The sequence below is a fragment of the Vipera berus genome, assembly GCF_964194415.1.
Source record: "Vipera berus genome assembly, chromosome: 1".
In the NCBI taxonomy this organism is placed as follows: Eukaryota; Metazoa; Chordata; class Lepidosauria; order Squamata; family Viperidae; genus Vipera; species Vipera berus.
This window is the reverse complement of record NC_138202.1, coordinates 254,783,297-254,799,668: the sequence shown is the minus strand read 5'-3', so window position 1 is coordinate 254,799,668 and position 16,372 is coordinate 254,783,297. Positions and strand designations below refer to the sequence as shown.

General features: G+C 37.1%; 1 protein-coding gene across 2 annotated transcripts in view; it reads right to left on the bottom strand.

Moving 5' to 3' along the window:
- Nucleotides 1-16,372, bottom strand: part of CDC40 (cell division cycle 40) — a 42,967-nt gene that overhangs the window by 16,017 nt on the left and 10,578 nt on the right. The window contains exons 2-4 of one of the 2 annotated variants that reach the window (XM_081314745.1): nt 10,832-10,918; nt 5,833-5,962; nt 1,090-1,173 (exon numbers count right to left, since the gene is read on the bottom strand). In XM_081314745.1, coding sequence (XP_081170871.1) covers nt 1,090-1,173; nt 5,833-5,962; nt 10,832-10,918 — 301 coding nt within the window. Of the gene's footprint in view, nt 1-713; nt 1,021-1,089; nt 1,174-5,832; nt 5,963-10,831; nt 10,919-16,372 lie in introns of those variants that run through there. The other variant, XM_081314746.1, reaches the window with a different exon arrangement.

Below are 16,372 nucleotides of genomic sequence, written 5' to 3'. Positions count from 1 at the left end.
GAGGGGAGGGGAGGAGAGGAGAGAGGAGAGGAGAGGAGATCAAGCAGGCCGGCCATGAGCTGATCTACAACTGCTGTGGCAGCCACCTGTGCTGGCAGCAGCAAACAGGCAAGAAATGCAGTGGGGGAATAGGGGTCACCCTCCAAGAGGAATGAAAAAAGGCAGCAATGGCTGGAGGTGAGGCACGGAGGGAGGGAGATGGAAAGTGGAAGGATTCTTATGTGGTTTTGTGACTCTGAAATTCTGGGATTTGTGCAATGTGGGCTTTGTATTCTTAAGGAGTGTTTGGCAAATTTCTATTTGGCTGATGTCTCATCTTAGCTTCTATTGCTCTGCTATTGTTAGCTGTAAGTTTTGGGATTTTGAAGTATTTTTTCTCCTGAATGGATTTTGCCTGTAGCATTCCTTTACTTATGAATGGAGCCATTTGAGGAGGCTGCCTTAACCGGCAGCCAGTACTTACTACATTTTTTTTCTTCCTTAAGTGCCGGCTGCACTCCTTAACTTTCCTTTCTAGCCAGTAGCTAATTCTTAAAGGGGAACGCGCCTTTTTAAACTAGTTCACTCAGCAGTTTGTCTTTTCTGTCTCTGGAGGCTTTTCCTTGTTTGATGAATATATGGAAGAGAGAAAATATGGGGGGGGGTTCAAATTCTTTCTTCAGAAGGAGGTGGGCATGAGAAAGAGGGAGGGAGGGAGGGAAGTCCCACCTTACCATTTGGCCACCAGCAGCCCTGCCATTGACTTTGCTTGTCAAAAGGTTGCAAAAGGGGATCACATGACCCTGGGATACTGTGAGTATCATAAATATGAATCAGTTGCCAAACATCCAAATATAAATCACACGACCCTGGGCATGCTGCAATGGTCATAAGTGAGAAAAATGGTCATAAGTCATTTCAGTGCAATTGCAACTTTGAACAGAGGGTTTTTTTTTTTGTCATCAAGTTTTTGACAGCTTGCTAGGTGGTACTCGAATATTGCCATATCCTAAAAGTGGTACAATCGGTGAAAAGGTTGAAAAGCCCTGGAATACAGAACAAAAGATAATAATGAAATCATAAATAAAATCATATTTGATGTTTCTTTACCTTGATTTTTTTCTGCTTCTTCTACAGATCCAATATATTTAGTAGACACTTCACAATTGTCTATTGAAGGATCTAGTGCATATCCTGCGGGATCAAATCATTTTAAAGTTATCTTTCATAAAGTATTTTTATTGTCACAATTTTAATTTATACTATGAAGCTTACCGAAAATGTTTGTCCTTGGCTCATGTCTGACACCCATTTTTTAACAAAGATCATTTCAAATTAATTATCAACAGATCTTAAGAATTTTCAAAGCTTTTGTTGCTATAATGCTATAAACAAAGATAATTATAATGATTTTATATATGGGATGCATAAATGCAGAACCATATATTACTGCCTTTCTATTGATATCTGAGTAAGCTAAATATTCAGTCTTTTACATCGTATGGCCACTGAAATAGAAAGCTTCATATTGGATCTAGAGAATTCAAAAAGTCTATTTTTGAATCTATTATTCAAATATTGATTGTATTTGAAGAAACAGCATTTCAGCATTTATTGATAATGTATATTTAATTATATAGACTACAATATATTTAATTCTTTTTTACTTTTAGCGATTTAAGCCCAACTTTTACTCCATGGTTAAATTAGGGTTTGTAACTAACAAAAGCAGATAGAATAACTACGCTTAAAAATACTATTTATGCTAAGCCTTGTAATCTTTTGCTGTAAGAATCTATAATATTCTAGAGACCTATTTATTTAAGATGACAGATGACAAGATATGTCCCATGGCTTCTGTGATATCTCCTGCTCTTCAAATGTTCCAAAAGTAAGGATATTTCCATGGTGATTGAGTGATTGAAAGAAAAAAAATGGAAGCAATATTACTGCCATTGTAGGATTGAACAAAATTACCTGTTTGTCTTAAAAATGCTTACAAATAACAAAAAAATGGCAGTATTCCAATCACAATCATCTATTCACACTTCAGAGTGTGAATTGTAACATTAATCAAAAGTAAGGGATCATGACACCAGATTTATGTACCTTCCCCCTCCTGTCAGCACACATTTAAACAGAAATACCATTTTCAGTGATTAGGTATTGCTTCAGAATATGAATCACAGTTAACACAAAATCAAGACTGAATCTTTTGGCATTCCACTTCATACCCCCATACAGTTGGATGAGCACTCTTTGAATGATTTGCAAGCTAACTATCCAATTTACTGTCATTATACCCATTCTACATTAATTGACTTCCTAATCATGAGATCATGCATGCAGGATAATTGAAAAAAGCCAAAGAATGCCAAAAAGAAATCAGTATGTGCTTCATTTATTATAGAAAAGGCTTTGGATTGTATCAATCACATCAAGCTGTGGAATGCGCTCAGAAAAATGGGAATCTTGGAACATCTCACTGTCCCGAGAAATTTATGTGCACATCAAAAAGCCATAGTCGAACAAAACATGGTGAAACAGGTTGGTTAGCAAAGGAGTGCAACAAGGCTGCATACTCTCCTATTATGGAAGTGGAACTGGAAGAAGTTTTAAATTTGGAGGAAAAGACACCAATATCCTTTCCCATCCTAATGACACTAACTTGAGAGGCAAAAAGGCAAAGGATCTGCAAGACTAATACTGAAAGTCAAAAGGCACAGTGAAAAAAATGGGAGTAAAATTAAATATAAAGAAGACCAAATTAGTGACAACAGATGAAACAACCAGCTTTACAATTGGTAATAAAAATATCAAAGTGGTGGGTATATGATCAAGAAAAGTTCTGCATGAGTGTCCGTGCAGAACTTTTCTTGAACATGTAGCCAATGCGCAAACCAAGTATTATTGTTTTGCAACAGATTAGGCTCTTGATTTTTAATAAAATTAAAAGAACCTCAACAAAAATAAGGTGGGCCACCAAACCTGGTGGGTTCAAAAAGCATTGTCACCAAGGACACTAGTGTTCCAAATGCCGTGTTGGAAACCAGGATTTATTTAAGCAAAGGTCAAACTCAGGAAAATGACAATCCAGCCAATCTTTGCTCTTAATAGTGAAACTATATACCGTAATTAAGCAGAGAACAGAACAAGAGTGGGGATTTCTTCGGCTCTTCAAAAACCAAAAATACTGTCTATACAATGGTACCGAACTGCTCAACCATAAGTGGTATCACATTTATTCTGATACACTAAGTTTGTACTGCTGAAATTTGTACTAACAGACAACATGGCTGATGACTGCTAAGCACATTGATTTGTGCTTAGATTGTAAGCCGCCCTGAGTCTTCGGAGAAGGGCGGGATATAAATGGGATTAAAATAAAAATAAAAATAAATATAAAGTTATGAGAACAAAAGGTAGAAATAGGATGTATCTGGGATTGCAAACTACTTCAATCTGCATCTCCATAAATGGTCTCAAATTACTCCTGTGAAATCTGGCCATGTTGGTAAATCGATTTCAGGATTTTAAGAATAGAAATTAGAATGGTTTGCTTCTTAGATGTTTCTCATTCTTATATCTTTCTTAATTCATCCCCAATTAACAATGGGTTAAAATGCAGTCTTGCTTCTTCTGACATCCCTACTTTATTAACGACTTCAATAATGACCTTCCTATCAATCAGGCCAAAATTGAAACCTATTCTGGGGTGGGGTGGGGAGAAAGACCTGCTTTTGCTTTAATCATCATCTGTCAAGAGAAATCTTACTAACTGAATTTCCTGAACAAATATCACCTTCCTGTCTTTGGAATATGCAAATACAAACAATTTTATTTGCTATCCTGTGTCTTCTTTCAGTGGCTTAGAATAATTTCTGTCTGAATACATTATTGTCAAAGCATGCTCTGATGGTCTCTGAGATAAATTAACATACTCACAAATAGCAAAGTGCAAAAAAACGGGGGGGGGGAATTAAAGCTCAGATCTCTTTTTCTTCTCTGCCTACAATCTACAATATTTTATTTTACGATCAATAGTGCTCCATAAAGATAGGCCTGGAAGACAGCCCAGTATTTGGGTGAATCAAATGTATTAGTTCCTGCGGTCTCTTGCTGCCAACTTTCTAGTTTATTTTAATAGCTTGATGTAACTGAACAATGATGCCTTTGTCCAATTTTTGCAACGTTGAGGTAGGAGCACATTCCTGTGCAGAGAAGCGTGGATTCTTGGAGACAGAGAAGATGCCTTCTCTAACTCCTAGCATTTGGCAAATTCTTTTATCGTCAGTGCACAGGGAGACATTCTTTGCTACTGTTGAAAAGTGAGAAAACCAATTGCTGGACTATTGCTTAGTTTGTTTCCCGAGTGATATTCCACTCTTTAGCTCCAGAAAATATAAATGTTAATGTAAGTAGTATGTGAATATATATTTGAGAAACATTTTTTTAAAAATACGTAGATAGAACACACACATTCTGCACAATCTGCTGTTCTTTCTCTCTCATTTACAGACTTTGCATTAAAATGAATGCTAAAATGTTTCGGGTTTCACAGCTGATCCAACTTGTGTTGATTTATTTACTTTATTACACAGAATAGTAAAACTGTGCCTGAAGGAGGAAGAGAGATTTCTCCAAAATGAATTAGGCATCTTTCTTTTCAAGAAATATTTATTTGAGCTTCCTATAAGATTTTTTGCCCCCCTCAATTGATCTACAAGGTTTCCGAGAACGGGCCTTCCTCTCTTCCTCCAGGCAATGCTATGGATTGACCCTGGATCTAGAATGCGGGCGGTGAATTCTACAAGGTATTTTCCAAAATAAAGAGGGATTCTTTTCATTTGTGGTACAGAATTTTTCATTGTTTATGGTACTTTTTAAAAGTTGTATTTATTCCATAAAAATGATCAGACAGAGAAATCAGGCTCATGAAATGGCTATAAATATACCCTCCCCCAAAAAAGAACAATGACTTTTCAGACCAGGGACTTAATATGATTACGGAAACATCTTATTTGAAGATTTTTTTTAAAAAAAAATAGATACCCTCAAAATGAACAGGAATCAAACTTTCTCTGTAGCTGATCTTAAGCTTTGGAATTTACTCCCTGCTGAATTGAGGAAATTTAATTTTCTGGCTTTTCAACAGTATGCTTAAACAGTGTTTAACTGCAGTTGGTATAAATTGTTGTTTTACTGTTGTTTTAATATTTTATTAATACTATTTTATGTTATTATAGATAATAAGATTTTTCTTTTTTTAAAAAAAATCATTCAGTGGTAAAAAATTTGCTTCACAGTGCACTGGGTTTATAAGCAGTTGCAATGCGGTTCTGATCCTGGTTACTTTCCAGTTATGCTGAAAGTTGGATGGAAACGATGCCCAGTAATAAAATAGTTTGTTGAATATGTGGTACAAAAGTGAACATTCACATCCAACCAGAAATGTTATGTTTATTTCATCATCATATTTTCTACGCAATGAAGATTATTGCAGATAATTATTGCAGAGCTGTATATATTATGAGCCATATTTCAATACTGATTAACTACTCTCTTTTAGGGATTATATAACTTAAATTAATATTATGAAACCTTTAATAAACAAAAAGGTAAACAGGAAATTTAATTAAAGAAACAATAATTTAAGCCTAGATGTTTTCTGAACAATTTCCAATTAACAACAAACACTTCAGACTCTTACTACTTGCCAGAAAGGCCAATGGACACTTTTTATTTTTAAAGCTTTGGAGGGTCTAAGAGGTTTGGAGGTATAACAGAGCATGGCATTAATAAGCATAACAATTTTAATAGGTTCGAATATAAAGAAACATACACACACATTACCATAAGTTGCAAATGTTCTTCTCTGTTGTTCAAACATGAAATCATTGATATGTGCTGGTTCCGTGTATCCAGAAAGCATGTTTCTGGGAGCGGCCATCTGTTGAGTCCTAAATGGATTGACTGGCCCAAACTGCATTAAAAACAGTAGAATAAAAGGTTTAGTAAGATTTGCTTCATATATGGCATTTTATTTGTAGAGATATCCCATGTTCAAATATTTGTCACACTGGTATCTTATCTCTCAAAGAACTCAGTGCAACGTACATGAATGCATCCTCGCAAGAATTCAATGAAGTTAGATTAGAAGAATGATTGCCTAAGATCATTACTGAGCCTTCACAAGTGGGCGTTTGAACCTCAGATTCAACAATTGTAATGCAACACACTACCATGATCTGAAATTAGTTTTGTAGACAACAGGTTAGCAGTTTCCAGGCATTACTGAACTTAAGAAACCAGCAAATTCAGCGGATTTGTCTACTGGTCATAGAAGATGTGACATTTAGTCTATTATCAGGAGGATCACCATTGCCTATCCCAGTGATGGCGAACCTTTTAGAGACCAAGTGCCCAAACTGCAACCCAAACCCACTTATGTATTGTGTGCCGGGTGGGCGTGGTCCATTGGGTGGGTGTGGCCCATTGGGTGGGCGTGGCCCATTGGATCGGTGTGGCTGTGGTGATAACGGCAGACTGGGTGGGACTAAAAAGTTCAATCAATCAATTCCAACTTTGCGAGATTTTTTTCCCCACAAGAAGTTGAAAATTATTGATTGATTGAACCTTTTTTTTTTGCACACGGCGGCAGAGGCCTAAAGCGAAATGTCTTCATAACTGATCTTTACAAAGTAAGTTAGGGTGACTCTACAAAGGAGTTTTTCCAACAACCTTCGGTACTTTGTTATTGTTGTTGTTAGCTGTGAAGTCGTGTCCGACCCATCGCAACCCCAGGGACAACGTTCCTCCAGGCCTTCCTGTCCTCTACCATCTTCTGGAGTCCGTTTAGGCTCACGCCTACTGCTTCAGTGACTCCATCCAGCCACCTCATTCTCTGTCGTCCCCTTCTTCCCTTGCCCTCAACCTTTCCCAGCATTAGGCTCTTCTCCAGTGAGTCCTTCCTTCTCATTAGGTGGCCAAAGTATCTGAGTTTCAATTTCAGGATCTGCCCTTCTAAAGAGCAGTCAGGGTTGTTCTCTAGGACTGACCAGTTTGAACGCTTTGCAGTCCAAGGGACTCGACTGCTAAATAATCAGTCAAAGTGGAAATGGCATCAATAATCTACCTTCAGAATTCTTACAATAGAATATGTCAACTGTGGACAACAAAATTATATTAAAAGCCACAGTTCAGTAATTTTGCCCTCATTTTGAGATGTTTTATCCAAAATAGCAGCATCAAGAAAATTAAACTGGAAGAAAAGCAGACAGATGAAGTTTTCCATTCTCTCAGTGTTAAAAAGATTGAAAGCAGGGACCAGAAATTCTCCCTCCAATTTATTCTTAACCACACTGTAGCATTAGAATTGTCAAGTATTATTCCAAGTATACCCCACATTCTCTAACAATGTTCCAAAACTTACAAATTGGAGCATTTTATAGCTAAATATAATTGCTATAGAGCCAGGGAGGAATTCATTATATGTTATCTCTGGGCTGTCTCGGAGTTTTAGTTACTATGGATTTCCTATTTTTGTCTCAATAGGGTGGTCTGAATCAAGATGGAAGGAATTCTTATTTTCTGTGCTTTCTGCTGAAAGCTTTAACTGATTTTTTTCCCCCTGTGAACCATGCTAAGACATAACACATTTTTCAATACCTCCAACCCTGGTGACAGATCACTGCAAGAGAGAAGTAGGATCTGCAGAAGTCACCACATTCCCATCATCTGTAGATGAGAGCAATTTGATTCAAACCCTATCAGACTTCATTCAATATTTAATTGATTGCATTGTAATGTTTAGATTGCAAGTTATCTTCATGTCGGTGCTAAGATACTACATTCAATTTTACTTTCCGTTTATGCAATGGCAATCTCCTTCATACTATCCTACCCCTATTGTATGCATCTAAATCAGTTCTGGAAAGCCCTCTTTATCCACCAGAGACAGGCATATATGTCTGCAGATAAGAATCTGGCTATAATATATTCCATTCTACTAAAGCTGTGCACAATTTCGAGGGAGAAATTCAGTGAGAAAAGCAGGCAATAATGGAGTGCAAAAGCACGGATCAGATGAAAGGCGTGTATATTCCTCATAAATTAACTACAGCTATTAATATAAGGCAGTTATTCTACCTGCAGAGATGCCCACTATATGAATCTTAAGCCACATGACAAAAAAAAAATCAAAACTGCAACACTTAATGAGATTCATTTCATGTATTATTTCCTCATCCTCTGGAGACATCAGATATGTTTTGCATTTTGAACCATTCCCCTGTTCCCTCATGTTAAAATCTAAGATCAAACTAATCAAATAATAGATATTATTAACCAGCAAAAATCATAGCAAATTTTTGTACATTTTACATTTAATATAATTTTTTCATACTGTTTATTTTCGGGAATGCAGATCAGCAATATCTCAAAAAAAATGCATTAAATGTAAAAAAAAAATAACAGCCATGCTTTCACAACTGATAGCTATTTACATTGGGACAAATGAAACTGTATACAGATAGTCTTGACTTACAGCTATAACTTGCTCAGAATTAAGGTCGTGCTGGTGGTTAAATGAATAATCATGTGACTATGTCCAAGTTTATGACGTTTTATGTGGCGATCAGTAAGCAAATTCAGTGGTAGTTACGTGAATGTTGTGGCTGTAAAGCAAATGCTGTGGTTGTTAAGTGAACCCATTCTCCATAAGTAAACAATGGTTTCCGGCAAAAAAATGTAATAAATCATGTTCATCTGACTGCAGGACACTGCAAATGGCCATAAAATGCAATCATGTGACTGCACCCCCACACCCCAGATGTTCATAAGTACCTTTTTGGGGGTCCACCATAACTTCAAACCATCACTAAGCAACTGGTTATAAGTCAACGATTATCTATACTCATGGTAGCTGCTTTTTCCTGGAGGAGTTTTTTTTCCTGAGGAATATTCAATTTTATGTTTAAAAAAATTAATCTGGGTATTTGAGAGCTTTTACGTAGTAAAAATTTGCATTCAAATTTTCTTCCCATAATTTTATTTTAGCTAAAAAAATGTCTGTTTATTTTTTGTAGGATTTAAGAAGAAAAAGGATTGCAAATATAAGGAATACTGCTGCTTTTTGCCAGGAAACATTATTTATTTATTACAGAATATGTTTATTACAAAAATATGGCATTTATGAAACTCACAAAAACACATTAAATATGGGCATTTATTAGACATATCTTCAATGCATCAGTTCAGTGCATTTCCTAATTGATCACGCCAAGAATCCTTCAGAATTAACACTGCTTTCTCATCCGTTGATAAAATTAGCATTCTTCAAGGGTACAGATCTAGCATTTAACTGATTAAAAGATAAAGATAAAATAGAGAGTCCCCAATACTTCACCTACTGTGTAATTTCATAAATGCAAGAGAAAGAAGTAAAAGTAACATCTGGCTATGAGATTATAAAGCTATGAATAAGATCATTCTTTTCCCCACATCTTGCCTGCTATTTCCAAGTGAAAAGTGAAATAACTAGAGTATTATAAACAGACCAGATGTATTTTATATACACGAACTCCATTATTTAGCTTTATTATTTCCAGTTTTAAGAAACGATATTGTATAAAACAAGTAACAAATAAAATCTGCAGAAAAACGGTCTGAGAGGAGATATGGTAGCAATTTTTAGATATCCAAAAGGCTGCTATACTTAGGAGGAATACACTTGTTCTTTGTTGCTCCAAAAAGGGTAGTACTAATACGAATGGAATAAAACTACAGAGTAGATTCAAGACAGATATTGGGAGAAGTTTCTTGACAGTAAGGGCTGTCAAACAGCAGAACGGGTTGCCTGAATATGTAACATGTTCTCTTTCACTGGAGATTTTCAAACAGAGGCTGGATGGCTGTCCAAAGTGCTTAAGAATCTTACACCAAACAAGGATTTGGACTTGATGTTTTCTCAGGTACCTTTCAACTATGTGCTTTTTCTGAAATGTTTACCTAACTATCTGAAATCTGAATTTTTAGTTAGAAAAAAATATTTTAAGGAGAAAGATTTGCCAGTTTCATAGTCCACACTCTATTAAGCATTGTAATTATTAGTCATTTTGGTGTAGCATTTAGTGTACTGAACAGTTATAAAATAAAGACCTAATTTCCAGCCTCAATTTTAAAATTATAACTTCTTCAACTACTTTCCAGCTGAAGAAATCATACTTAAATACAACAGGTGATGATACAAAACTGTGTATACATTATTTCATAATTAACAGTATTTTTCCACATCTTATTGAACAATATCAGCTAATATTATAGTGTCAAGCTGAAGAAGTCATAGTTCATTTCTAGACTGTGTTGCAGGTAAAATATTGTCTCTAATTCTGCCCACTGCATTTTAAAAAAAGGCACAGACAAACTGTAGCATGCGCAGAAGACAGGTGATAAGGAGGATGAAAAGAAAATTTATAAGAACAGTTGGAGATATGGGTACAGAGAAGAATGGGGGGGGGGAAGTGACAACTGTCTTTAATTATCTGAACAGCTGTCATGTAGAAGATGGGACGAATTGTTCAGAGTAGATTCAGAAACCAGGACAGGATCAATGAATGGGTTTAACCTATACAGAAGTGGATTTTGGTTAGACACTAGAAAAAAATATCCTAACAGTCAGAGCGTTTAAACAATGAAATACTCTGAAGGTGGTGGATGTATAATAGGATGCAACAGCAAATTCCTTCACTGAGCAGGATTGGACTGGAATGATCTCCAGACCCTCTTCTAACTTTACATCTATGGTTTTATGATAAACTGAAAGCAATTCATGTTAAAAAGCTAATTTACTTACCTCTGGTGCAAACATGGTGTCATACTTCGGATTATATTGAACTTCCTTGGTGGTTGGATCAAGATGAAGCCCTGTTTCCACATCTTCCTGGAAAATTAAACATAGTTGTAATGGACATACTTGGCAAACAGTACATCTTCTATATTAGCTTGATTAGAAAATTCTACTTCACATTCTCTAAGATCTTATGATATGATATGAATAGGACACTAACAAAGCAACTTTTATATAAACTTCCTATAAAACTGGCATCTGAAAAAAAAATATATTTTTTTTTTGCAGTAGGACTTTTCTAGGTTAGGATAACAGTTTATTTACCATAGTCTACCTGCCAATAGGATATATTAGTTTGAGGTTGAATTGTGGAGTCTTTATTGCTCTCTGAATCATACCGTAACTATATCATACTTAACTATAACCAACTTAACCCTAGTTTTAACTGGGAAACTGTGAGCATCTGAGACCAACTAAATCCAAAAATGCTTGGGAATTCCTGGAACCTTAATGAAACAATATTTAACTCCATTCAAAAAAGACAATAAAAAAGCTAAAAATAAAGACCAGAACATCTCCTCACCAGCAATTAACACCCAGATAAGTGGGGATTAACACCCAGATTAACTCCAAACAAATAATCAAGGAGTAAACTGCCTCATCAAAGAATTACAAGGAGAAAAGAATGCCTCACCAACACTGACAGGGCAAACTCCTGTATATAAACAGAAAGGAAATGCCACTCCCTTCTAGCATTGAAGATATAAGCTAGTTGGATAACAAAACATTTACAACCAAACAACCATGCTCAGAGAACCAGCAACTCCACAGTGTGGTTGGCAAACACAATTCTCTTAAATCCTACAGGAGGCTGTCCCCTATATAAACCAATTAAAGCAATAAAGAAGGCCCAAGGAGGGAACTTCAACGTTATTAGAATTAAAGCAAATATCAGTATCAAAGACCAAATAAATAGTAGTTAAGACAATAGTATTTCATCAGTACAACTTTTCCAGGTTTTACTTTAATCATTGCATAGCTTTGATAGCTATAATTTGGAGCCGACTCTTTCCTATAAAACAAATCTAGAGAATATGGTGGCAAAAATCAATACTAGGGACAACATCCTCCAGAAATTAAGCAGAACCAAATGGGGACCTTCAGCTGCCACCCTCAGAACAACAGCACTAGGGCTGGTCTACTCTGCAGCAGAATACCGTGCCCCTATATGGCTTAACAGCCGCCATACTAGTAAGCTGGACACCACGCCCAATGACACCATGAGGATAAGCGGCTGTATTAAAACCACTCCTGTTTGCTGGCTTCCTGTTCTGAACCACAGGGCACTGCCAGCTCTGCGAAGGCAAGATGCACTAGTGAGAGAATGCAGGAAAAGTATGAACAACTTTCTCCTACTAGAGCACACCGACCTTCCCCATTTATCAGTTGGAAGGCTCAAATCTAAGAAGCCACTACTGGCACGTGCACAACATTGGCTTAACAACTTTAACAACTCTCACACTGTATTGTGGTTTAGTATGCTGGCCTGACAGCCGCAGATAGGAAAGTATTACAGAAGGCGGTGAGCACAGCACAAGACATTGTGGGCTGTCCCCTGACACCACTGGATGACATCGCCAGGGCTCGCTGCCTTGGAAGAGTGAGGAAAATTCTCAGGGACGATTCACACTCTGGTTGGTATCTCTTTACTCTCCTACCATCGGGTAGGAGATACAGGAGTATAGCCAGCCGTACCAACAGGCTGAAGAACAGCTTTTATCCATGGGCTGTTAGGCTCTTGAATGGGAAATAATTTTATAATTATATGTATGATTGACTTGCGAGGCTGGTGTGTTGTGCAATTAGCTCACATGGTGTAACAAGATGGTGGGTTTCTTGTCACTGTGAGTTGTGGGGGGGGCACGAAGGGAGGCTCAGCCAATCTCAATGTATACGTGCTTGTACTTTGACAATAAAGGTTCATTCATTCAACATCGATTCCTAATGGAAAGCCAAATGGATTGCTGAACACCCAGACACAGAACGGCATATAGATGACCCCATACAAAAGTGCCAGGTTTTGAACTACCTCGCCAGCAGTGGAAAATCCTGAACAGGATTTGCACCTCACATGGCGTCTACCAGGATTTGTGTATAAAAGGGGTATAGCATCCTCCCCTCAGTGTGATGCTGGGGTCCACGTCAAACTGTAAATCACGTTGTGGCCAGCTGAGAGCATACACTGGTACAGTATCTGACTTTTTTTCAGATAAACAAGCCTGTGCTTCAATGGTTAATGGCCTAGACGTTGGTATCTGAATACAGATCTTTTTAACATTCATGTTTTATTTCATTATTTCATTTATTTATTTTTATTTTAGGTGACATGTCAATCAATGTATGTTGTAAGTCCAGGTATGTTACGCTATATGCTAAATAAATACATGGGTTTGAATAAAAGCCTATGTATTGGTTTTTATTGGACCTTATTATCAAAAACATTTACCATTTCCCTTAAAAACCAGTTAACTTCTCCGAACACTAACAGAAACTTTGAAAAATAGCTGCTTTCCTATACTTGTGATGAAAATTTAACCTTATTAAAAAAACAAAAAACAAAAGCAAAACCCACTTCAATTCATCGCTGCATTTACCTAATGCTAACACAGAGATTCAGTACCAAGGAAAGCAGAATTATGTAGTCAATTTATGTTTCATGACAAACTCTTGATTTAAGGAATTGAATCAAAATCTGCTTTAAAGCAAAATTGCCTTTTAATTCTGAATCAGATTTTATGTAGTATAAAATAGTGAATCAGATTTTATGTATGCACAGAAGCTTACAGAGTATGGACAGAATTTTTCAGCTGCATCCAAAGTTCATCTAACCAAGGCCTATTAAACTGAAAGTTTATTTCTTTTTCAATTTAAACACATCTCACAAGATAAAAACAAAATAACAAATATACTGTATAATCCAAATGTCACATAAAACAATAGATGGCCCAAATACCCACAACAACTCAGTCTAAGTAGAACTAATGTTGAGGTGGTTTAGTAACTTAGAGACTATTAAACAGGATCAAACTGCAAAATTAATATATGAAGAAAAAATGTAGGTTGCAAGGAAGAAGTTGTACCTAGATGGACTTTGATGAGATTTTCCAATACATGAGGCAACAAATTCAAAGAATAAAAGGCAACATATAAGTAGCTTATGTATACTGTAGTCACAAATATAGATTGAGATGAAAAAGATTTGGTCTAAAATAGATTTAAGCTTCTCTTCTCTTTTTGCCATAGATTTCATTTCTTTCAACTATTACTATTTCCTCCTTTTCTGTACTTTATATGACATTGCTTTTCCCAAAAGGCAATACCGAAATGAGTATGTAATTCCACATATATATGTAAAAAGAAAACACACAAAGAAAAAAAGCCATAGAAAATTTTTTATAAACAGAACTTAAATAAGTACATTATTCCCCCCCCAAAAAAATCTTGTCATGCCTTAAACCTATGAGCAAGAAACTGTCTTTTTGTCAAAAAAAACCCGTTGTTGTTGTTAGCTGCAAAGTTGTGTCCGACCCATCGCGACCCTATGGACAACGTTCCTCCAGGCCTTCCTGTCGTCTACCATCTTCTGGAGTCCATTTAAGCTCACGCCTACTGCTTCAGTGACTCCATCCATCCACCACATTCTCTGTCGTCCCCTTCTTCTATTGCCCTCGATCTTTCCCAGCATTAGGCTTTTCTCCAGGGAGTCCTTCCTTCTCATTAAGTGGCCAAAGTATTTGAGTTTTAGCTTCAGGATCTGGCCTTCTAAAGAGCAGTCAGGGTTGATCTCCTCTAGGACTGACCGGTTTGATTGCCTTGCAGTCCAAGGGACTCGCAGGAGTCTTCTCCAGCACCAGAGTTCAAAGGCCTCAATTCTTTAGCGCTTAGCCTTTCTTATGGTCCAACTTTCACTGCCATACATTGCAACTGGGAAGACCATAACCTTGACTATACACACTTTTGTTGACAGGGTGATGTCTCTGCTTTTTAGTATGCTGTTTAGATTTGCCATTGCTTTCCTCCCGAGGAGCAAGCATCTTTTAATTTCTTGGCTACAGTCCCCATCTGCGGTGATCTTGGAGCCCAGGAAAATAAAATCTGTCACTACCTCCATTTCTTCCCCATGTATTTGACAGGAATTGAGAGGGCCGGTTGCCATGATCTTGGTTTTCTTAATGTTAAGTTTCAACCCAACTTTTGCACTCTCCTTCTTCACCCGCAACAAGAGGCTCTTTAGTTCTTCTTCACTTTCTGCCATTAGAGTGGTATCATCTGCATATCTTAGGTTGTTGATATTTCTCCCGGCAATCTTAATTCCAACCTTTGATTCATCTAGCCCTGCCTTTCTCATGATGTGCTCTGCATATAAGTTAAATAGACAGGGCGACAGTATACAGCCTTGCCGGACTCCTTTCCCAATTTTGAACCAATCAGTGGTTCCGTGCCCAGTTCTCACTGTTGCTTCTTGACCCACATATAGGTTTCTCAAGAGACAAATAAGATGGTCTGGTACTCCCATCTCTTGTAAGAAGTTGCCAGTTTGTTGTGATCCACACAATCAAAGGCTTTAGTATAGTCAATGAAGCAGAAGTAGATGTTTTTCTGGAACTCCCTAGCTTTCTCCATAATCCAGCGTATGTTGGCAATTTGAACTCTAGTTCCTCTGCCTCTTCGAAATCCTGCCTGTACTTCTAGTAGTTCTCGATCCACATACTGCTGGAGTCTAGGTTGTAGGATTTTAAGCATAACTTTACTAGCATGTGAAATGAATGCAATGGTGTGATAGTTTGAACATTCTTTGGCACTGCCTTTCTTTGGAATTGGAATATAAACTGATTTTTTCCAATCCTGTGGCCCCTGTTGAGTTTTCCAAATTTGCTGGCAAATTGAGTGTAGCACTTTTACTGCACTGTCTTTTAAGATTTTGAATAGCTCAGCTGGAATACTGTCACCTCCACTAGCTTTGTTGTTGCTCAGCTTTTCTAAGGCCCACTTCACTTCACATTCTAGGATGTCTGGCTCAGGGTAAGTGACCACCTCATTGTGGTTATCAGGGACATTAAGCTGATTCTTGTATAGTTCTTCTGTGTAATTTTGCCACCTCTTCCGCCATTTTGGTCCTTTATCATGCCCATTTTTGCATGAAACGTTCCCTTCATCTCTCCAATTTTCTTGAAGAGACCTCTGGTCCTCCCTATTCTATTGTTTTCTTCTATTTCTTTGCACTGTTCATTTAAGAAGGCATTCCTATCTCTTCTAGCTATTCTCTGGAATTCTGCATTCAACTGGGTGTATATTTCTTTTTCTCCCTTGCCTTTCGCTTCCCTTCTTTCCTCAGCTATTTGCAGCTTCCTCAGACAGCCATTTTGCTTTCTTGCATTTCTTTTTCTTTGGGATGGTTTTAGTTGCTACCTCTTGTACAATGTTGCAAACCTCTGTCCATAGTTCTTCAGGCACTCTGTCTATCAGATCTAATTCCTTAAATCTATT